The 24,996-nt window shown below is 49.0% G+C and overlaps 1 protein-coding gene across 1 annotated transcript; it reads right to left on the minus strand.

Moving 5' to 3' along the window:
• Positions 1-3,835: 3,835 nt before the first annotated feature.
• LOC109751551 (thaumatin-like protein) lies at positions 3,836-4,930 on the minus strand. Its single transcript, XM_020310431.4, has one exon. The coding sequence runs from the start codon at positions 4,841-4,843 to the stop codon at positions 4,094-4,096; it is 750 nt and encodes a 249-aa protein (XP_020166020.1). The 5' UTR covers positions 4,844-4,930; the 3' UTR covers positions 3,836-4,093.
• Positions 4,931-24,996: the final 20,066 nt, after the last annotated feature.

Below are 24,996 nucleotides of genomic sequence, written 5' to 3' on the forward strand. Positions count from 1 at the left end.
CTTCTTCGTGCCGCGCTCGTGCTTGTGGTGTCCAGTGTGTTAGTTCCTTATTGTGGTCTCTCGCTTGAAGGTTCCGTGCTTAGGAGTTATCTTTGGTTGAAACTTCTTTTTGAGCCCACGGTACTACCGCGGCCTGCCACGGTACTACCGCAAGGGGGGCGCGCGGTACTTCCGCACCCAGCGCGGCAGTAATTTTTTACTGCCGCGTGGGGGAGCGGTACTACGGCCTCGGTGCGGTACTTCAGCCCTAGCGGTACTACCGCGATGACGTGCGGTACTACCGCGAGAGGAGTGAGCAGTACTTCCGCACCCAGCACGGCAGTAATTTTTTACTACCGCCTGGGGAAGCGGTACTACGGCCTCGGTGCGGTACTTCCGCCCGGGCGGTAGTACCGCGATGACGTGCGGTACTACCGTGCGGTCAAGGGCGCGTGGGGGTTAAACACGGGCAGGGGGAGTTCTAACTCCCCCATACCCATTCGTCTCTCTCCCCACTTCGTCTCTCTCTCTCTCGCTCAAGAACGACGCCGGAGGCCCTCGCCGGATCTCCGTCTCCCGCCGCTCTCCTCGGATTCCGACCGGTGGGATCGTTCCCCCCCACTCCCTCTTGCCATGGAACAAGGTTTCTCCCCAATCCCTCTCGTTTTCTTGTTCGTCTTGTTGCTTTTAGGTTTTGGGGAGATGCAAGTTGTTCTTGAGATTTTAGGACAAATCTATGCAAGAGTAGGATGTAGGAGAGTAGTTTTGTGTAGTGTTGGTACTTGCTATAGTTGTCCCGTGATGGATTTGATCGACCGTAGTACCGCGTGTTGACACGGTTGTGCTCAGATCTCCATGGCTATTTCGGATCTGCAACCATGCGGTACTACCACTCATCAGGTGCGGTACTACCGCACGTCCGGTACTACCGCCCTCCTGGCGCGGTACTACCGCACGTCCGCTACTACCGCTCCTTGGAGCGGTACTACCGCACGTGGCACAACACGCGTTACTACCATTGTCTCAAATCCCTCTTGTGGCACTTCTTACGTGCCAAGTCTATTTGTTTCTCCTGCTTTGCTGTGGTCTTTGCTTTGATCCTTCTCGCGTTTCGTGCGTGTTTGTTTTGTGGTGTGTGTTTAGGTGGTGGCTCAGGTGCTCCGGCTCGCCGCTCCTATCCAAGCCGTGACACGGGATCCAAGCGTATGCGCAACACAGAGGTAGCAGAGGGCTCCAATGCCCCCCAACGCAGAACCAAGACCTCTGCCACTAAAGAGAAGGAACCCGCCAAGGGCATGCATGAGATACCGCTTGCTGAGTTCATCGCTCGGAGGAAGATCAATCTGTATGGAAACCCTCGTGCTAACTTTCGAGGGAATGATCTATTATGGACCAAGCAACAAAATCTCATTTATCTGGATGTCATCAAGGCCAAGCAAAATACCCATGTGGAGGTGAAGTGGATCAACATGCATCACATGCGCAAAGAGGCGCACCGGGAATACTTTGGTGAGGCTTTGGACCTCGTGGAGCAATTTGGCATTGAGCATATCATCTCATTCCACAAAGACTATGATCCTGAGATCCTTGCCCAGTTCTTTGCCTCCGTGCATTTTCATCCCAATGAGGAAAGGACCATGACTTGGATGACCAATGGCCGACAGCTGACTGCTACCTGGAAGGAATTCATGACCCTGCTTGGGGTTCCGGATGAGGGGCTCACCACACCCCAAGGTGTTCGCCCTCATGCCAATCCCGATTCTGCCAACAAGAACAAGCTCATGCCCTACCTTGTGGAGAAGAAGCACTCCAATGGCAAGTCAACTTGGGTACTCAACTCCTTTTTTGACATCATGCACCGGATCTTCCGCAACACTCTCTTCCCACGCATTGGGGACAAGGACAAGGTGCATGCCTATCTGGTGGATATGATGCTATTGTGTGAAGATGCTCGCAACTCTCAGACACAGCCACTTGATGTCTCACATATCATGCGGATTGAACTTCGGTTTGCGGTCTACAACCGCAAGGTCCCCATCTATGGACCTTATTTGTTTCAGTTGATCTCGGCTACTTGGGAGCGGGTCTACCCTCAGGATGAGTTTGAGGCCCTTGGTTGGATCCGGCATGAGCCCATCAACCTCCGTATCAAGTCTGCGGGTATGGTAGGCCTGAACGCCCGCAAAGTTGTCTGCGGTTTTAGAGAGAAAGCGCGTCTAATACCGACCCGCATTGGATTGCTAAACACTCTCGGACCACGCTGCGGGTGGTTTGAGGGTCCACGATTGGAGATGGCCTTTGAAGTCAATATTCCATCCGTGTTTCTTTTCTAGTGCTACTACGACTTGTTTAGGTCTACTGGCTCCATCTTTTTGGGCACTACCTTCACTGGCTAGTCTGTTCTTGCCGTTGACACCGTAACATTCGGTGACAAATCGCTCGAAGAACGGAGGGGCAAAAGTAATTAACTAGAGAAAAGTGCAACGTACACAAAGCATAATAGACAGAGTGCAGGACCCATGCTGCCATGCACCATAGTACAAAACAAACACCCTGTGTTCCACACAACACAATACGAGTCCTTTCTTCGACGCGGATGTGGCGAGCATTCGCCGGCCCACCGGCCACGAGATCATGTGCTGCCTCCTCTAGAGTTTGTCCATCGCCGGTGCATGCACCGCCCACGTGACTGTGAGAAGCGAGAAAGCGGAGGGGAAAAGGTTCTCGTCACGCCTGATCCAAGCACATGATCTTGCTACGGTGATCGATCTAACCTACTCCTATCTGCGTAGTTGTTGGATCTTGAAGCTGTGCTGCAGTACGTTCCACGTCGTATAACCCAACCAACGGCTGTTTTCGCCTCTGAAAAAGCTCCGATCCGGTCACGTGCTTTCTCTCTGGAGAGCTCCTCTTCTTTTCAGTACCGCACCACCACCACGGTTTGTTCAAAAGCTAAACCAACCGCTGCGTGCGCCACGATTCAAACCAGTACTACCACCGCAACGATCACCGGTAACAAAGCGAGTAGGAGTACTACCACGGAGATCGTCGTGCTCTTTGACGCGCAAGTAGTACGTGCAATGCAGGTGCGAGGCACGCAGCACTTTCAGGTTTGAACGGTAACATTTGGCAGTGGCTCCAGGGCTGTTCAAAATTGATGCGCCTGCTCCGGAAAGCGGAAAACAGGCAAAAGCTGGAGTGATTGCCAGCCCGTCGGTCGCGACAACTTTCAGCAGAGGATCCTATCATCCATAACTGCGACGTGAATGCTGGAGTACACTGCTGCTGGTGCTACTGGCTGTAGCCGTGGACTCCGGTTGGTAGAGAACAGGCAGGAGTAATGTTTGTGGGGGCATCAAATGAATGAAAGTGAGTTTTTCTGCTTCCGAACATTTCAGGGTGCAAGAAAACACGAGGACTTGTATTATTTCCTACAGCGAAAATTTAAATGTTCCTTTGTGTGAACCCGGCGAGGTTTCGCTCCGGCCCGCGCCTTGGTTGCACGGGAGTACGTACAAACTGGAGTGTGCTACCACAAGGAGTGGGTGCCTCGAATCCTTCACGTCCTCGATTATGATGATGTTCCGTGACAAAAGCTCCCTCCATAGCTAGTGCGGCGCACTGCTCGACGCCCCGTACGGACGACAGTCGTCTTCACCCAAGGAAAGGAGCAGTGCCCACTGCTAAAAATGTTCAGATCTGAAGAACACTTTTTAAAGTACAGCGATCAAGCATTCAGATCTGAACGATCAAGAAATCTATCTATCCAAGATACTAGCAATGCAGGAAAAATGAATGAATGCAAGCACGTACGCTCGAGGACACATGAGGGACAGAATCAACCGGGGAGTCCAAATGAAAAATATAAGTAGTTCGATCTGCATATACTGCCATTATACCCGACCATACTATTATAATACCCATCCAGGCCTACCACGAACCATCACTGGTTCACTTCACTGCCACTACCACTATTGTTATTATCGATCCCGGCACTAACACAGGACGCAACGACAGCAAGAACCTAAGAACAACACAGCAACAATGCCTCAACTGAATCAACATACTGCCACTGTCTTCAGGTTCGGATCAGGATCCGTGGCGGTGGCATGGTCTAGCGGCGGTGGGGGCAGAAGGTGACGACGTAGGAGGTGCCGGCGGCGCAGGTGAGGATGGAGGTCTTGTCATCATACGCGTAGGAGTAGGCCTTGGGGCAGGCCCGCTTGAACAGCCGCGAGTAGGTCGTCGGCTTGCACTGCTGCGGCCCGCCGAACTGCCCCGTGCAGCAGTACTCGGCGCTCCCGAAGGCGGCGCATGCGCTGCGGCAGCCCACGACCCTGTTGCCGCCGCGGACCGCGAGCCCGGCGGGGCAGACGCTGTTGAGGTCGCTGACGCAGCCGGCGGGGAGGCAGTTGGCGCCGGACCCGTGGTAGGGCCGCATGTCGATGGCCACGTTGTAGCCGTCCACCAGGCTCACGTCGTAGAAGTCGAGCGCCGCGGCGGACGCGCCCAGCGTGATCTCGGCCAGCGTGGCCGGGGGCTCGCCGCCGGCGCCGTTGCAGTAGAGGGCGCCGCCGCAGTCGCCCGTGGCGCACTTGCCGCGCCCCGCCGCGTCGAAGCGGCAGCCCTGCCGGCCCCACACGCGGCCCGACCAGCCGGCGGGGAGGCGGATGGAGGTGGCGCGGTTGGGGAGCAGCTGCAGCCCGCCGCGGGCCAGGATCTCCTTGCCGGCCCCCGGCTGGATGCCCGGCCACACCGTCTCGCCGCACTTGTTGTACAGCGCCAGCGTCGCCGCCGACGCGCCGCCCGCGAGCAGAAGGAGGAGCGACGCCGCGGCCACGAGGCCGGTGGTCACCGTTGCCATCTCCTGTGTGCGCTTCTTGGCTGCTTGCTCGCGCACACTCGCTGCGGTGGACTGGAGTGGAGTGAGCTTGCGCAGAGGCTTGGAGTGATTTTGTGGGGTTCGTGGGTGGTGTATTTAATGAGGGTTTTGGGGGGTGAAAAAGTTGGATGGAGGGTGGGTTTTGGCTCCGAGTGAAAGGCTGGCTGTAAAAGTCTGGGATCGGTCATCGATCAACCAACCATCATCAGCGGCACTTTTGCCATGTGAGGTGGTACAGAGCGAGATGGAGTGCTACAAAAATGCACTGCCCGTGAAAACGAGAAAATCCACTGCGAATGGGAAATCCACCATGAACGAGAGTGCGAGAGAACCTTCACCCTCACCGATATTTTGGGACGGGCGGTTCGCGGCGTTGCGCACAAGTGGAAAGATAGGATGGGCGGTTCACGCCGTTGCACACAAAAATGGGAAGGTGATGGTGATGCGGTGACGCGATCGGCTGTAGCTTGCGTGCTGACAAAAACCATGTTTAATTCGCAAAAAAGAAGGAAAAAAAGACAAAAACCATGTTTAGACACGTTGTTGTTTTGAATGCATGCGCCACCATGCGCGTGAGCGTGCATGCGAATGCGAGTTTGAGTGTTGTTGTCGCGGCCCAGTGTAGGATTGATTGCTCCTGGACCGATCTGCTCGACTCCACTCTCCTGCGTACGAAGGGAGTGAGTAGCACTCTGGTCTGCTGCGGCCACGTGATGGATGTGGCCAGCCCGGCCAGCTTGTGTCGCACCTTCACTCCACTGGTCCCAAAAACTCCTCTCCTTCACGGATCGGCGCATGCGAGCGAGCTGGCAAGTCAATTCAACCTACTCTTACTCGGACCAACGTCAAACAGGAACAGAATGCCCTTACTCGCTCTGTTTATTTTTACTCCGCGTATAAGATTTGGTCAAAGTCAAACTACATAAAGTTTGACCAAATTTATATAAAAAAATATAAACATCTACAATACTAAAACTATATAGTATGAAAATACGTTTCATGGTGCATCTGATAATACCGATTTCATATTGTGAATTTTTATATTTTTTAATATAAAGTTAGTCAAACTCTATAAAGCTTGACTTTGACCAAACCTTATATGCGGACTAAAAAAACGGAGGGTATTTGACTGATGTACTTCTACATGGCCCGAATAGGAGCTGTGTTTAAATAAAAAAAATCCTCTCTCAACCCCTCGTGAGATCTGGGTCTCGTAGTGCACCGAGCTGGTGAGAAGGGAGCCAGAGAGAGAGCGCGGCATGTGAATACGGTGTTGGGCGAACGGCCGTCCTGAGGAAAGCAGGTGGGCGGGGAGCGCCGCAGAGATTCGCTGGGCTCCGGCTGGGCAGCAGCGTGGACGTGGTGGTCGTATGCAGGCATGTCTCGCCCCGCGTGCAAGTGTCAGAAGTTTTTTTTTTTGAAAGGGTGTCAGAAGTTTTTTTTTTTGAAAGGGTGTCAGAAGTTAGTTCATCGGGGGCAGAAAGAGATGTCTGCCGGTGCACGCGAGGGGCGCCGTGTCGGTGGGATGCGCATCCTGGTCCTGGGCTCTCTTCTCGCTTCGCTCCGCGGGGCGGACGTACGGGCGCGCCTGAGCCTGACTTCGGCGCGATGGTAGCCCACCGACGCCGTTGGACACGCCCGGCGCGATCGTATTCGGCAGCCCCGGCCGCGCGAAACGGCCACTGTCACGTGCTACCGCGGGAGGGGAGCTGAGCGGAGTGCCGGCCGGCCGGCGGGCGGGCGTCCCAGGCCAACTCCAACGCATGGCCCCATTGGGACGTTCATTTTATCCGGATTTCATTCGTTTAAGAGTGGTGATGAGGTCATGTTCGCCCGGATTTGTAGGTGCGACAGCCGTGCGCCCAGCACACGACCACATTTCAGCCGCATACTTTTTTATAACACATATATCTTTATTTTCATCATTGAGTTTCGATACATTGGAGCACATCATCAAATTTTGACTAGAATAGCAAGATAAAAAAAACAAGAACCACAAGAAGATATCCAGCTTTCATAACTGCTCCCGTAAGTTGGATTAGTGTCTTCTCGATGCATTTATTGTTGATCTGCGGAGTCTCGATCTTACGTGCTTCTTTCTTCTTCGAGTCTAAAGAAGTAGACATGGCTTCTTCGCATTTAGTCTCATCGAGCGAAAGTGATGTTTTGAGCTCGAGCCCAGATGCTCTCGTTATCCCCATCGTCAACTCCCTCCAAGATTCCCAACCTGGGATGTATAGCATCAAGTATTCCTTTTGTATTACACCAGTTCTCTGTCCCCTTGGCCAACGTCTTTTCAAATAATAAATGTGACGCCGTCCAGACCGTGTCGACCGGCTCGGATGTGCATTACGATATGAGCCTTCTCTGTCGAGATTCTGTACCAACGGGCTGACTAGTTGCAGCCATGCCCGTCCGCTCGTGGTTATGTATGGGTCTTGCTCGATTCTGCTGCCTATGTATTTCAAAATTTGAACTGATGCGAATCTCCTTCACAAATTAGCAGACATGGGGCAACACATGTCCATAGGGCCGTCATTAATGCATAACGCATGCATTAACCTTATTCAGGAGTTGTGCGTTTCTACAAATTCAGATAGCTCAGTTCAGCTAATGACGAGATGGAACTGCAATCCAACATGCAGCACCACCACCACACTGTTGCATATAAATCACGCCCACACCAGCGAGTTGAACTTGTACATAATCACACGTCGACATCTTAGAAGTCTGGAAAAACTATTGTGCTTACTCGTCCCATGGATTCATAGCCAACATGTTCTTCCTAAACATGTTTTGTGATTACTTTCTCCCCCTGCACACATCATAACTAACAAGTCTGGACACGTACCAGAAAATGGAGATGATACGTGCCACCATATCTCATTGCCCATGTGCCATACATTCAGCCCTCGTTGTAAATGATCATGTGTCACACATGTTCATCCAATGGTTGTCAACTCACCATCCGGGCCAAACTCAGCAAAACCTTCTCCTGTAAGGAGATCCAGTGTTGGCACCATATGTTTGAAACATTTACAGTAGAGGGACGTCCAATTCACATCACCGTTCATGCGCCATCCAACATCAGCAAGGTGGAAACAAATACGAGTAACAACAATGCGTGCTGTGCGGCCAAAAAACAACACGCTCGCTGACCGTCGCCATTGCTCGCCCTCGTTGCTGGGAGGATGATTGCCACTTCCATGGCTGCCCCGAAGATAGAGGGTGACTGCCGCTACCACGCCCGCACCATCGTAAGAGAGAGGGCGACCACTGCCATGGCTGCACCATGCCGCAAGGTTGCGTCGCTATCGCGAGAGGCACCAAGCAAGTGCCACGTCGCTGACCCCGCACCATCGCAAGAGGACGGTCGCGGCTGCCACGCATGCAACACTTCGTCGAGGACACGCTGCCATGGGAGACGCCAAGCTAGCCTGAAAACTGAGAGCAAATTGTTAACTGGTTTACATGCAAAGCAGCAGAGTTTCAGGTTGTAAACTGACTTACAGGAAACAACAGGAGAGTTTCAGATTGTAAACTAATTTCAGAGCAGATCATTGGCACTATATATTTTTGGGCATATCAATGATGGTGTAAATTGAGAGTAGGTCATTGACATTGTCAACTTGGGAGCATATCACTTGATGTTGTAAAACTGATAACAGAATTGAGGATGGCAAATAGGGATTGAAATCACTTAGTGGTGGTTTTTGTGAATGAATGCTATAACTGAATGGGCTGCATTTTGGAGACTTTGGTCACTGAATTGAACATCACTGTGAGATGCAAGTGGCAAAAGGGAACTGAATTGAGCTGCAACATAATTGTACATTACAGAATGGCAAAATGAACATAACAACATTGAGCATCACACACAAGAGCATAACAGCTCATCCTCAAGCAGCCCGGCAATCGATTACTTTGTTCATACGTGCGCTGCCTCGCCGCCTTTCCTACTTCACCTTTGTCGGACTGGGCCGCATCACCCTTCTGGGCCGATGACGCTGTGTGTCCATGGGCATTGCTTGCTGCCACCGGATGGCGCATGCCGGTGATATGAATTTGATGTCCCATAGTCGTTTCAGCTAAGTCAGAGGATCTGAAAATTTGTCCCCATCATCGGCACAATTACATTCTCTGTGGAATTGTCTGCGAATTCCTTTATTGCTTTCTCTAAAGTGGTCACCCTATTTGGACAAAGTGTACCAGTGCCGTTGAGCCGGCCCGTACTCTGCCCAAATATGTCTAAATAGAAGTCCACATACCATTCGACAGTGACATCACTAGACTGTAAATTATTCAATGCCAGAATAGCAATACAGACTAATATCCACCAAATTACTGCCCACAACTGAAACCCACATATCAAGTTTTACTGAAGTGGCGTTTCCAACAGTTGCGCAAGTGGAAGGAAAAAAATTACTTTTCTAACACAAGTCACCCATGGAGCTCCCAAATCTATATGCAGGCCGCTAGTAGACTAACTGTGAACACCACATACTTCCATGTCAATGACGCACACCAAGCAAGTGGAAATCAATAGGATTTTTTCAGTTATGCACTAACCTCTTAGTCCACCCCGGGCTTGCTGGTCGACTGCGCGGACACCGGGTGTGAGTTCTTCCTTCCTCCAACCACGGCTTCTTCATCCCAGATCTGCGCGCCTACACTCAAGACTGGCGCCGACGCTTGTTCCAGCTTCCCCACCAAAGCAGCCACCGTGGAAGGTGGCAGATCCATGGGGGGCTTCATTGTCCTCCACCTCTTAAAGCACAGGGGATCTGGTACGGATACACAACAGATAGCATATTTAGCAGACATCCTACTCCAAATTAGTTAAGCCAAACCAAAGATTCCATCGCTTACCCGCTTATAGTCTGCATCAAGAAATCCATCCCTGGCGCCGTCTCCTACCCCGGATTCGCCTCTACAAGTTTCAGAGAGGAAACGAACCTACAATAACTCTATCCGGCCGCACTAACAGAAAAGCCATGTTCCTGTTCCACGGATCATAACTGGCGAAACGTCGTGACCCACGGCTCATCGGCAAAGCCTCTAACGGAAGTCGTTTTCCTGGCCCACATCACAGGACCTGGCAATACGTACAGCAGGCAAAAGCAAATTAACGCACCCTCCGTATATCTCCAGAAAAGTAACTGGATCAAATCCCGAGACCTTATTTATCCCAATACCAAAAATTGCATCCTCCGACACAATAAAATATTTGAGTGTAAGCAAAACGAGCTGAATCCGAAGCTAAACTAGCACATGCTCCATCGTTTGCGCACTTGACGAACACCATCCAAGATGTTTCAGTGTTGTACACACGGGGTGCAAGACCTTACGTGGACAGTCGTCGCACTTTATGAGCGCCAACGGTGCGCCGACGAGTCTTTAGGCCAGCACGGAGCCCGGACGATGGTCGTTTGTGTATTTGCCGGCGAACCGGCGACGGGGTCGATCTGAGCGCCTAGAGGCGGAGTTAGTACCTGCATGCGGCCTGCGGGCGTTGCCGGGGCTTTGCGGTCCGGTACCCGGCCAGTCCATGGCAGGGCGTGGCCTCCGAGAGCCGGGGTGAGCTCAGATCCGGCTGGATCCGCTCCAAATCCGGTCGCCGGATGCGCTAAATTCAGGCGGCCGAGATTGGACAGCTCCGGGTGTCGAGGAAACGGGGGCTATGAAAGAGGAGGGGACGGGCTTTGTGGCCATGCTGGACAACGCACGACCGAGGAAAAATGGTGACGATGGCGACAGGTATGGTGGGGCGATGGGTGGGTGGAGGTGCGGCTGGAGTGGGGGGAGATGAATAGAAAAAAGGGGCGCGTGTGTCCTCGACGGGCGCCAGGGGAGGACATGGGCACGCGCCACGCGCCATCCGTGCGTGTCCGTTTGACCGCAAACGCGGCCCAATTTTGGGCCGGGGATAGGTCGAAAGCGGACAAAAACGGATGACGGTCCATTGCTTCTGCACATTGGACGGTCTGTCTGTCCATTTATCTTCAAACGGATGCGGGCGGGCCATTTGAGGGTGTGCGTTGGAGTTGGCCTTATGTCTCGATCGCATCGTTGCACTCGGAGAATATCAATGATACCACCCCTTAGGATACCATGATACCATTTCAAAAAATTCAATTTATATGTTTCAAAATATTCTGGAAAAAATTATGGATGTTCACATCACATGGATGTACAATTTCTAAGAAATTCTGGTCTAAATTCTAAATACACATTGAGAAACGAAAAAGACAAATCCAGCATAAAATAGTGTTAAAAAGACAAAAGTCAAAATGACACTATTTATATCCGAATTTGTCTTTTTTGTTTCTCAATGTGTATTTAGAATTTGAACCTGGAATTTTTAAGGGTTGTATATTCATGCAAGGTGAACATCCACAATTTTTCCAAAATTTTTTGAAATGTTATCGTGGGAGCATTTGGGAGATGGCATCACCTAAGAGCATCTATAGCCGGGTCTCTCATACCCGTCTCAAACGCCCGGGCAGGTCGCCCGGTCACTGCCCGGTCAGAAAAATTCAACCCAACCGGACCTCTCAAACGCTCGGGCTGACCGGCACCCTCATATCCAGCCCAAATATAGGACGGATATGGGGCGGCCCAGGCACGCCCGGCACGTCCGCCTGACAGGCCCGGCCCATCACGGACCCCACAAAAAAACCCAATCAGGGCGGCGAGCTCAAACCCTAGCTCACTCTCTCCCTCTCTCGCTTCGTCCGTCCACTCCTCTCTCTCTCTCTCTCCGGTTCCGATCCCATCCACCACCATGAGCTGCTCCAGCAGCGACTCCGGCTCGGAACTCGATTATGAGGAGGAGATGGCCCTCTGCATTGCGCCGGAGCAGTCCAAGGTCGAGACCGGCGGCAGCTCCGGATCTGGAGCGTTGCCGCTGTTGGGGAACATAGCATGCAATTTCAAAAAAAAAAAATCCTACGATCACGCAAGATCTATCTAGGAGATGCATAGCAACGAGAGGGGGAGTGTGTCCAAGTACCCTCGTAGACCGAAAGCGAAAGCGTTAGGTTAACGCAGTTGATGTAGTCGAACGTCTTCGCGATCCAACCGATCAAGTACCGAACGTATGGCACCTCCGAGTTCTGCACACGTTCAGCTCAATGACGTCCCTCGAGCTCTTGATCCAGTTGAGGACGAGGGAGAGTTCCATCAGCACGACGGTGTGGCGACGGTGATGATAAAGTTACCGTCGCAGGGCTTTGTTGGGAATCGTAGCATAATTTTAAAATTTTCCTACGCTCACCAAGATGCATCTATGGAGTATACTAGCAACGAGGGGAAAGGAGTGCATCTACATACCCTTGTAGATCGCGAGCGGAAGCGTTCCAATGAACGTGGATGACGGAGTCGTACTCGTCGTGATCCAAATCACCGATGACCGAGTGCCGAACGGACGGCACCTCCGCGTTCAACACACATACGGTGCAGCGACGTCTCCTCCTTCTTGATCCAGCAAGGGGGAAGGAGAGGTTGATGGAGATCCAGCAGCACGACGGCGTGGTGGTGGATGTAGCGGGTCTCGGCAGGGCTTCGCCGAGCTTCTACGAGACGGAGAGGTGTAGCAGGGGAGGAGGGAGGCGCCCAAGGCTGTGTTATTGCTGCCCTCCCTCCCCCCCTTTATATAGGCCCCCTTGGGAGGGGGGGGGCGGTCAAACCCATCTAGGGTGGGGGGCGGCGGCCAAGGGGGGTGCCTTGCCCCCCAAGGCAAGTGGGAAGCCCCCCACCCTAGGGTTCCCAACCCTAGGCGCATGGGGGGAGGCCCATGGGGGGGCGCCCAGCCCACTAGGGACTGGTTCCCTTCCCACTTCAGCCCACGGGGCCCTCCAGGATAGGTGGCCCCACCCGGTGGACCCCCGGGACCCTTCCGGTGGTCCCGGTACAATACCCGTAACCCCCGAAACTTTCCCGGTGGTCGAAACTTGACTTCCTATATATAATTCTTCACCTCCGGACCATTCCGGAACCTCTCGTGACGTCCGGGATCTCATCCGGGACTCCGAACAACTTTCGGGTTTCCGCATACACATATCTCTACAACCCTAGCGTCACCGAACCTTAAGTGTGTAGACCCTACGGGTTCGGGAGACATGCAGACATGACCGAGACGCCTCTCCGGTCAATAACCAACAGCGGGATCTGGATACCCATGTTGGCTCCCACATGTTCCACGATGATCTCATCGGATGAACCACGGTGTCGAGGATTCAATCAATCCCGTATACAATTCCCTTTGTCAATCGGTATGTTACTTGCCCGAGATTCGATCGTCGGTATCCCAATACCTTGTTCAATCTCGTTACCGGCAAGTCTCTTTACTCGTACCGCAATGCATGATCCCGTGACTAACGCCTTAGTCACATAGAGCTCATTATGATGATGCATTACCGAGTGGGCCCAGAGATACCTCTCCGTCACACGGAGTGACAAATCCCAGTCTCGATCCGTGCCAACCCAACAGACACTTTCGGAGATACCCGTAGTGTACCTTTATAGTCACCCAGTTACGTTGTGACGTTTGGCACACCCAAAGCATTCCTACGGTATCCGGGAGTTGCACGATCTCATGGTCTAAGGAAAAGATACTTGACATTGGAAAAGCTCTAGCAAACGAAACTACACGATCTTTTATGCTATGCTTAGGATTGGGTCTTGTCCATCACATCATTCTCCTAATGATGTGATCCCGTTATCAATGAAATCCAATGTCCATAGTCAGGAAACCATGACTATCTGTTGATCAACGAGCTAGTAAACTAGAGGCTTACTAGGGACACGTTGTGGTCTATGCATTCACACATGTATTATGATTTCCGGACAATACAATTATAGCATGAACAATAGACGATTACCATGAACAAAGAAATATAATAATAACCATTTATTATTGCCTCTAGGGCATATTTCCAACAGTCTCCCACTTGCACTAGAGTCAATAATCTAGTTACATTGTGATGAATCGAACACCCATTGCGTCCTGGTGTTGATCATGTTTTGCTCTAGGGAGAGGTTTAGTCAACGGATCTGCTACATTCAGGTCCGTATGTACTTTACAAATATCTATGTCTCCATTTTGAACACTTTCACGAATGGAGTTGAAGCGACGCTTGATATGCCTGGTCTTCCTGTGAAACCTGGGCTCCTTCGCAAGGGCAATAGCTCCAGTGTTGTCACAGAAGAGAGTCATCGGGCCCGGCGCATTGGGAATCACCCCTAGGTCGGTAATGAACTCCTTCATCCAGACTGCTTCCTGTGCTGCCTCCGAGGCTGCCATGTACTCCGCTTCACATGTAGATCCCGCCACGACGCTTTGCTTGCAACTGCACCAGCTTACTGCTCCTCCATTCAAAATATACACGTATCCGGTTTGTGACTTCGAGCCATCCAGATCTATGTCGAAGCTAGCGTCGACGTAACCCTTTACGACGAGCTCTTCGTCACCTCCATAAACGAGAAACATATCCTTAGTCCTCTTCAGGTACTTCAGGATATTCTTGACCGCTGTCCAGTGTTCCATGCCGGGATTACTTTGGTACCTTCCTACCAAACTTACGGCAAGGTTTACATCAGGTCTGGTACACAGCATGGCATACATAATAGACCCTATGGCCGAGGCATAGGGGATGACACTCATCTTTTCTCTATCTTCTGCCGTGGTCGGGCATTGAGCCGTGCTCAATTGCACACCTTGCAATACAGGCAAGAACCCCTTCTTGGACTGATCCATATTGAACTTCTTCAATATCTTGTCAAGGTATGTACTCTGTGAAAGACCAATGAGGCGTCTCGATCTATCTCTATAGATCTTGATGCCTAATATATAAGCAGCTTCTCCAAGGTCCTTCATTGAAAAACACTTATTCAAATAGGCCTTTATACTCTCCAAGAATTCTATATCATTTCCCATCAACAGTATGTCATCCACATATAATATGAGAAATGCTACAGAGCTCCCACTCACTTTCTTGTAAACACAGGCTTCTCCATAAGTCTGTGTAAACCCAAACGCTTTGATCATCTCATCAAAGCGAATGTTCCAACTCCGAGATGCTTGCACCAGCCCATAGATTGAGCGCTGGAGCTTGCATACTTTGTTAGCATTCGTAGGATCGACAAAACCTTCCGGCTGCATCATATACAACTCTTCCTTAAGGAAGCCATTAAGGAATGCCGTTTTGACGTCCATCTGCCATATCTCATAATCATAGTATGCGGCAATTGCTAACATGATTCGGACAGACTTCAGCTTCGCTACGGGTGAGAAAGTCTTATCGTAGTCAACCCCTTGAACTTGTCGATAACCCTTAGCGACAAGTCGAGCTTTGTAGATGGTCACATTACCATCCGCGTCCGTCTTCTTCTTAAAGATCCATTTATTTTCTATGGCTCGCCGATCATCGGGCAAGTCAGTCAAAGTCCATACTTCGTTTTCATACATGGATCCTATCTCGGATTTCATGGCTTCTAGCCATTTGTCGGAATCCGGGCCCGCCATCGCTTCTTCATAGTTCGAAGGTTCACCGTTGTCTAACAACATGATTTCCAGGACAGGATTGCCGTACCACTCTGGTGCGGAACGTGTCCTTGTGGACCTACGAAGTTCAGTAATAACTTGATTCGAAGCTTCATGATCATCATCATTAACTTCCTCCCCAGTCGGTGTAGGCACCACAGGAACATTTTCCCGCGCTGCGCTACTTTCCGGTTCGGAAGGGGTGACTATCACCTCATCAAGTTCCACTTTCCTCCCACTCAATTCTTTCGAGAGAAACTCCTTCTCTAGAAAGGACCCGTTCTTGGCAACGAAGATCTTGCCTTCGGATCAGAGGTAGAAGGTATACCCAATAGTTTCCTTAGGGTATCCTATGAAGACGCATTTTTCCGACTTGGGTTCGAGCTTTTCAGGTTGAAGTTTCTTGACATAAGCATCGCATCCCCAAACTTTTAGAAACGACAGCTTAGGTTTCTTCCCAAACCATAATTCATACGGTGTCGTCTCAACGGATTTCGACGGAGCCCTATTTAAAGTGAATGTGGCAGTCTCTAAAGCATAGCCCCAAAATGAGAGCGGTAAATCGGTAAGAGACATCATAGATCGCACCATATCCAATAGAGTGCGATTACGACGTTCGGACACACCATTTCTCTGAGGTGTTCCAGGCGGCGTGAGTTGTGAAACTATTCCACATTTCCTTAAGTGTGTACCAAATTCGTGACTTAAATATTCTCCACCACGATCTGATCGTAAGAATTTTATTTTCCTGTCACATTGATTCTCAACTTCACTCTGAAATTCCTTGAACTTTTCAAAGGTTTCAGACTTGTGTTTCATTAGGTAGACATACCCATATCTACTTAAATCATCAGTGAGAGTGAGAACATAACGATATCCTCCGCGAGCCTCAACACTCATTGGACCACACACATCGGTATGTATGATTTCCAATAAGTTGGTTGCTCGCTCCATTGTTCCGGAGAACGGAGTCTTGGTCATCTTACCCATGAGGCATGGTTCGCACGTGTCAAATGATTCGTAATCAAGAGACTCCAAAAGTCCATCTGCATGGAGCTTCTTCATGCGCTTGACACCAATGTGACCAAGGCGGCAGTGCCACAAGTATGTGGGACTATCGTTATCAACTTTACATCTTTTGGTATTCACACTATGAACATGTGTAACATCACGTTCGAGATTCATCAAAAATAAACCATTGACCAGCGGGGCATGACCATAAAACATATCTCTCAAATAAATAGAACAACCATTATTCTCGGATTTAAATGAGTAGCCATCTCGAATTAAACGAGATCCAGATACAATGTTCATGCTCAAAGCTGGCACTAAATAACAATTATTGAGGTTTAAAACTAATCCCGTGGGTAGATGCAAAGGTAGCGTGCCGACGGCGATCACATCGACCTTGGAACCATTCCCGACGCGCATCGTCACCTCGTCCTTCGCCAGTCTCCGTTTATTCCGTAGTTCCTGTTTTGAGTTACAAATATGAGCAACCGCACCGGTATCAAATACCCAGGAGCTACTACGAGTACTGGTAAGGTACACATCAATTACATGTATATCACATATACCTTTGGTGTTGCCGGCCTTCTTCTTGTCCGCTAAGTATTTGGGGCAGTTTCGCTTCCAGTGACCACTTCCCTTGCAATAAAAGCACTCAGTCTCGGGCTTGGGTCCATTCTTTGACTTCTTCCCAGTAACTGGTTTACCGGGCACGGCAACTCCCTTGCCGTCCTTCTTGAAGTTCTTCTTACCCTTGCCCTTCTTGAACTTAGTGGTTTTATTCACCATCAACACTTGATGTTCCTTTCCGATCTCCACCTCAGCTGATTTCAACATTGAATATACCTCAGGAATGGTCTTTTCCATCCCCTGCATATTGTAGTTCATCACAAAGCTCTTGAAGCTTGGTGGAAGCGACTGAAGGATTCTGTCAATGACCGCGTCATCCGGGAGATTAACTCCCAGCCGAGTCAAGCGGTTGTGCAACCCAGACATTCTGAGTATGTGCTCACTTACAGAACTATTTTCCTCCATTTTACAGTTGAAGAACTTGTCGGAGACATCATGTCTCTCGACCCGGGCATGAGCTTGGAAAACCAGTTTCAGCTCCTCGAACATCTCATATGCTCCATGTTTCTCAAAACGCTTTTGGAGACCCGGTTCTAAGCTGTAAAGCATGCCGCACTGAACGAGGGAGTAATCATCAGCACGCTGCTGCCAAGCGTTCATAACGTCTTGGTTCTGTGGGATTGGTGCATCACCTAGCGGTGCTTCTAAGACATAATCTTTCTTGGCTACTATGAGGATGATCCTCAGGTTCCGGACCCAGTCCGTATAGTTGCTGCCATCATCTTTCAGCTTGGTTTTCTCTAGGAACGCGTTGAAATTGAGGACAACGTTGGCCATTTGATCTACAAGACATAGTGTAAAGATTTTAGACTAAGTTCATGATAATTAAGTTCATCTAATCAAATTATTTAATGAACTCCCACTCAGATAGACATCCCTCTAGTCATCTAAGTGATACATGATCCGAATTTAACTAGGCCGTGTCCGATCATCACGTGAGACGGACTAGTCAAGATCGGTGAACATCTCCATGTTGATCCTATCTTCTATACGACTCATGCTCGACCTTTCGGTCCTCCGTGTTCCGAGGCCATGTCTGTACATGCTAGGCTCGTCAAGTCAACCTAAGTGTATTGGGTGTGTTCCGAGGCCATGTCTGTACATGCTAGGCTCGTCAACACCCGTTGTATTCGAACGTTAGAATCTATCACACCCGATCATCACGTGGTGCTTCAAAAAACGAACCTTCGCAACGGTGCACAGTTAGGGTGAACACTTTCTTGAAATTATTATAAGGGATCATCTTACTTACTACCGTTGTTCTAAGCAAATAAGATGCAAAAACATGATAAACATCACATGCAATCAAATAGTGACATGATATGGCCAATATCATTATCCTCCTTTGATCTCCATCTTCGGGGCACCATGATCATCTTCGTCACCGGCATGACACCATGATCTCCATCATCATGATCTCCATCATTGTGTCTTCATGAAGTCGTCACGCCAACGATTACATCTACTTCTATGGCTAACGCGTTTAGCAACAAAGTAAAGTAATTTACATGGCGTTATTCAATAACACGCAGGTCATGCAAAATAATAAAGACAACTCCTATGGCTCCCGCCGGTTGTCATACTCATCGACATGCAAGTCGTGATTCCTATTACAAGAATATGATCAATCTCATACATCACATATATCATTCATCACATCTTCTGGCCATATCACATCACATAACACATGCTGCAAAAACAAGTTAGACGTCCTCTAATTGTTGTTGCAAGTTTTTACGTGGTTTGTAGGTTTCTAGCAAGAACGTTTTCTTACCTACGTATGACCACAACGTGATTTGCCAATTTTTATTTACCCTTCATAAGGACCCTTTTCATCGAATCCGTTCCGACTAAAGTAGGAGAGACAGACACCCGCTAGCCACCTTATGCAACTAGTGCATGTCAATCGGTGGAACCTGTCTCACGTAAGCGTACGTGTAAGGTCGGTCCGGACCGCTTCATCCTACAATGCCGCCGAAACAAGAAAAGACTAGTAGCGGCAAGAAGAATTGGCAAACTCAACGCCCACAACTGCTTTGTGTTCTACTCGTGCATAGTAACTACGCATAGGCCTGGCTCATGATGCCACTGTTGGGAATCGTAGCATAATTTTAAAATTTTCCTACGCTCACCAAGATGCATCTATGGAGTATACTAGCAACGAGGGGAAAGGAGTGCATCTACATACCCTTGTAGCTCGCGAGCGGAAGCGTTCCAATGAACGTGGATGACGGAGTCGTACTCGCCGTGATCCAAATCACCGATGACCGAGTGCCGAACGGACGGCACCTCCGCGTTCAACACACGTACGGTGCAGCGACGTCTCCTCCTTCTTGATCCAGCAAGGGGGAAGGAGAGGTTGATGGAGATCCAGCAGCACGACGGCGTGGTGGTGGATGTAGCGGGTCTCGGCAGGGCTTCGCCGAGCTTCTACGAGACGGAGAGGTGTAGCATGGGAGGAGGGAGGCGCCCAAGGCTGTGTTATTGCTGCCCTCCCTCCCCTCCTTTATATAGGCCCCCTTGGGAGGGGGGGCGCCGGCCAAACCCATCTAGGGTGGGGGGCGGCGGCCAAGGGGGGTGCCTTGCCCCCCAAGGCAAGTGGGAAGCCCCCCACCCTAGGGTTCCCAACCCTAGGCGCATGGGGGGGAGGCCCATGGGGGGGCGCCCAGCCCACTAGGGACTGGTTCCCTTCCCACTTCAGCCCACGGGGCCCTCCGGGATAGGTGGCCCCACCCGGTGGACCCCCGGGACCCTTCCGGTGGTCCCGGTACAATACCGGTAACCCCCGAAACTTTCCCAGTGGCCGAAACTTGACTTCCTATATATAATTCTTCACCTCCGGACCATTCTGGAACCTCTCATGACGTCCGGGATCTCATCCGGGACTCGGAACAACTTTCGGGTTTCCGCATACACATATCTCTACAACCCTAGCGTCACCGAACCTTAAGTGTGTAGACCCTACGGGTTCGGGAGACATGCAGACATGACCGAGACGCCTCTCCGGTCAATAACCAACAGCGGGATCTGGATACCCATGTTGGCTCCCACATGTTCCACGATGATCTCATCGGATGAACCACGGTGTCGAGGATTCAATCAATCCCGTATACAATTCCCTTTGTCAATCGGTATGTTACTTGCCCGAGATTCGATCGTCGGTATCCCAATACCTTGTTCAATCTCGTTACCGGCAAGTCTCTTTACTCTTACCGCAATGCATGATCCCGTGACTAACGCCTTAGTCACATAGAGCTCATTATGATGATGCATTACCGAGTGGGCCCAGAGATACCTCTCTGTCACACGGAGTGACAAATCCCAGTCTTGATTCGTGCCAACCCAACAGACACTTTCGGAGATACCCGTAGTGTACCTTTATAGTCACCCAGTTACGTTGTGACGTTTGGCACACCCAAAGCATTCCTACGGTATCCGGGAGTTGCACGATCTCATGGTCTAAGGAAAAGATACTTGACATTGGAAAAGCTCTAGCAAACGAAACTACACGATCTTTTATGCTATGCTTAGGATTGGGTCTTGTCCATCACATCATTCTCCTAATGATGTGATCCCGTTATCAATGACATCCAATGTCCATAGTCAGGAAACCATGACTATCTGTTGATCAACGAGCTAGTCAACTAGAGGCTTACTAGGGACACGTTGTGGTCTATGCATTCACACATGTATTACGATTTCCGGACAATACAATTATAGCATGAACAATAGACGATTACCATGAACAAAGAAATATAATAATAACCATTTATTATTGCCTCTAGGGCATATTTCCAACAGGCTTCGCCTAAGCACTACGACGATATGAGTGAGGTGTTAAACTGTGGAGGGGGGCACCGCACACGGCTAAGAGAAGACTTGTTGTGCCTTTGGGGTGCCCCCTCCCCCGTATATAAAGGAGGGAGAGGGAGGAGGCCAGCCCTAAGGGGCGCACCATAAGGGGGGAGTCCTACTAGGACTCCTAGTCCTAGTAGGATTCGGCCCCTCTTCTTTTCCTTCTCATGGAGGTGGAAAGGGGGAAGGAGATGGAGTAGGAGAAGGAAAGGGGGGGCGCCCCCCACCCCTTGTCCAATTCGGATTGGCAAGGGGAGGCGCGCTCCAACTCCTATGGCCGACCCTCTCTTCTCCACTAAGGCCCATGTTGGCCCATTACCTTCCCGGGGGGGGGGGGGGTCCGGTAACCTCCCGGTACTCCGAAACTTCCCGAAAGCATTCCGGTGTCCGAATGTAACCTTCCAATATATGAATCTTTACCTCTCGACCATTTAGAGACTCCTCGTCATGTCCGTGATCTCATCCGGGACTCCGAACAAACTTCGGTCATCAAATCACATAACTCATAATACAAATCGTCATCGAACATTAAGCGTGCGGACCCTACGGGTTCGAGAACTATGTAGACATGACCGAGACACATCTCCGGTCAATAATCAATAGTGGAACCTGAATGCTCATATTGGTTCCTACATATTCTATGAAGATCTTTATCGATCAAACCGCATAACAACATACGTTGTTCCCTTTGTCATCGGTATGTTACTTGCCCGAGATTCGATCGTCGGTATCATCATACCTAGTTCAATCTCGTTACCGGCAAGTCGCTTTACTCGTTCCATAATGCATCATCCCGTAACTAACTCATTAGTCATATTGCTTGCAAGGCTTATAGTGATGTGCATTACCGAGAGGGCCCAGAGATACCTCTCTGATACACGGAGTGACAAATCATATTCTTGATCTATGCCAACCCAACAAACACCTTCGGAGACACCTGTAGAGCATATTTATAATCACCCAGTTACGTTGTGACGTTTGATAGCACACAAGGTGTTCCTCCGGTATTCGGGAGTTGCATAATCTCATTGTCAGAGGAACATGAATAAGTCATGAAGAAAGCAATATCAATAAAACAAAACGATCATTATGCTAAGCTAACGGATGGGTCTTGTCCATATCCCATTCATCAAATGACAACACATGTCCATGACTAGGAAATTTAACCATCTTTGATTAACGAGCTAGTCAAGTAGAGGCATACTAGGGACACTCTGTTTGTCTGTGTATTCACACATGTACTAAGTTTCTGGTTAATACAATTCTAGCATGAATAATAAACATTTATCATGATATAAGGAAATATAAATAACAACTTTATTATTGCCTCTAGGGCAAATTTCCTTCACTCTCCCACTTGCACTAGAGTCAATAATCTAGATTACATAGTAATGATTCTAACACCCATGGAGTCTTGGTGCTGATCATGTTTTGCTCGTGGAAGAGGCTTACTCAACGGGTCTGCAACATTCAGATCCGTATGTATTTTGCAAACTTCTATGTCTCCCTCCTTGACTAGATCGCGGATGGAATTGAAGCGTCTCTTGATGTGCTTGGTTCTCTTGTGAAATCTGGATTCCTTCGCCAAGGCAATTGCTCCAGTATTGTCACAAAAGATTTTCATTGGACCCGATGCACTAGGTATTACACCTAGATCGGATATGAACTCCTTCATCCAGACTCCTTCATTTGCTGCTTCAGAAGTAGCTATGTACTCCGCTTCACACGTAGATCCCGCCACGACGCTCTGCTTGGAACTGCACCAACTGACAGCTCCACCATTCAATATAAATACATATCCGGTTTGCGACTTAGAGTCATCCGGATCAGAGTCAAAGCTTGCATCGACGTAACCATTTATGATGAGATCTTTGTCACCTCCATAAACGAGAAACATATCCTTAGTCCTTTCCAGGTATTTCAGGATGTTCTTGACCGCTTTCCAGTGATCCACTCCTGGATTACTTTGGTACCTCCCTGCTAAACCTATAGCAAGGCACACATCAGGTCTGGTACACAACATTGCATGCATGATAGAACCTATGGCTGAGGCATAGGGAATGACTTTCATTTTCTCTCTATCTTCTGCAGTGGTAGGGCATTGAGTCTGACTCAACTTCACACCTTGTAACACATGCAAGAACCCTTTCTTTGACTGATCCATTTTGAACTTTTTCAAAACTTTATCAAGGTATGTGCTTTGTGAAAGTCCAATTAAGTGTCTTGATCTATCTCTATAGATCTTGATGCCCAATATATAAGCAGCTTCACTGAGGTCTTTCATTGAAAAATTCTTATTCAAATATTCTTTTATGCTATCCAGAAATTCTATATCATTTTTGATCAACAATATGTCATCCACACATAATATCAAAAATGCTACAGAGCTCCCACTCACTTTCTTGTAAGTACAGGCTTCTCCAAAAGTCTGTATAAAACCATATGCTTTGATCACACTATCAAAGCGTGTATTCCAACTCCGAGAGGCTTGCACCAGTCCATAAATGGATCGCTGGAGCTTGCACACTTTGTTAGCACCTTTAGGATCGACAAAACCTTCTGGTTGCATCATATACAACTATTCTTTAAGATATCCATTAAGGAATGAAGTTTTGACATCCATTTGCCAAAATTCATAATCATAAAATACGGCAATTGCTAACATGATTTGGACAGACTTAAGCATTGCTACGGGTGAAAAGGTCTCATCGTAGTCAACTCCTTGAACTTGTCGAAAACCTTTCGCAACAAGTCGAGCTTTGTAGACAGTAACATTACCGTCAGCGTCAGTCTTCTTCTTGAAGATCCATTTATTCTCTATGGCTTGCCGATCATCGGGCAAGTCAACCAAATTCCATACTTTGTTCTCATACATGGATTCCATCTCAGATTTCATGGCCTCAAGCCATTTCACGGAATCTGGGCTCATCATTGCTTCCTCATAGTTCATAGGTTCATCATGGTCTAGTAACATGACTTCCAGAACAGGATTACCGTACCACTCTGGTGCGGATCGTGCTCTGGTTGACCTACGAGGTTCAGTAGTAGCTTGATCTGAAGTTTCATGATCATCATCATTAGCTTCCTCACTAATTGGTGTAGGAATCACTGGAACTGATTCTTGTGGTGAACTACTTTCCAATTCGGGAGAAGGTACAATTACCTCATCAAGTTCTACTTTCCTCCCACTCACTTCTTTCGAGAGAAACTCCTTCTCTAGAAAGGATCCATTCTTAGCAACGAATATCTTGCCTTCGGATCTGTGATAGAAGGTGTACCCAATAGTCTCCTTTGGGTATCCTATGAAGACACATTTCTGCGATTTGGGTTCGAGCTTATCAGGTTGAAGCTTTTTCCCATAAGCATCGCATCCCCAAACTTTAAGAAACGATAGCTTAGGTTTCTTGCCAAACCACAATTCATACGGTGTTGTCTCAACGGATTTAGATGGTGCCCTATTTAACATGAATGCAGCTGTCTCTAATGCATAACCCCAAAACGATAGTGGTAAATCGGTAAGAGACATCATAGATCGCACCATATCTAATAAAGTACGGTTACGATGTTCGGACACACCATTACACTGTGGTGTTCCAGGTGGCGTGACTTGTGAAACTATTCCACATTGTTTTAAAATGAAGGCCAAACTCGTAACTCAAATATTCACCTCCGCGATCAAATCGTAGAAACTTTATTTTCTTGTTACGATGATTCTCCACTTCACTCTGAAATTCTTTGAATTTTTTAAATGTTTCATACTTGTGTTTCATTAAGTAGATATACTCATATCTGCTCAAATCATCTGTGAAGGTCAGAAAATAACGATACCCACCGCGAGCCTCAACACTCGTCGGACCGCATACATCGGGATGTATTATTTCCAATAAGTCATTGGCTCGCTCCATTGTTCCGAAGAACGGAGTTTTAGTCATCTTGCCCATGAGGCATGGTTCGCAAGTATGAAATGATTCATAACAAAGTGATTCCAAAAATCCATTCATATGGAGTTTCTTCATGCGCTTTACACCAATATGACCTAAACGGTAGTGCCATAAATAAATTGCACTATCATTATTAACCTTGCAATTTTTGGCTTCAA

Source organism: Aegilops tauschii, chromosome 7, assembly GCF_002575655.3.
Source record: "Aegilops tauschii subsp. strangulata cultivar AL8/78 chromosome 7, Aet v6.0, whole genome shotgun sequence".
In the NCBI taxonomy this organism is placed as follows: domain Eukaryota; kingdom Viridiplantae; phylum Streptophyta; class Magnoliopsida; order Poales; family Poaceae; genus Aegilops; species Aegilops tauschii.

Bases quoted from the DNA above. Each gene is read 5' to 3' on its own strand.
- LOC109751551 (XM_020310431.4), bottom strand. From the start codon at position 4,843: ATGGCAACGGTGACCACCGGCCTCGTGGCCGCGGCGTCGCTCCTCCTT.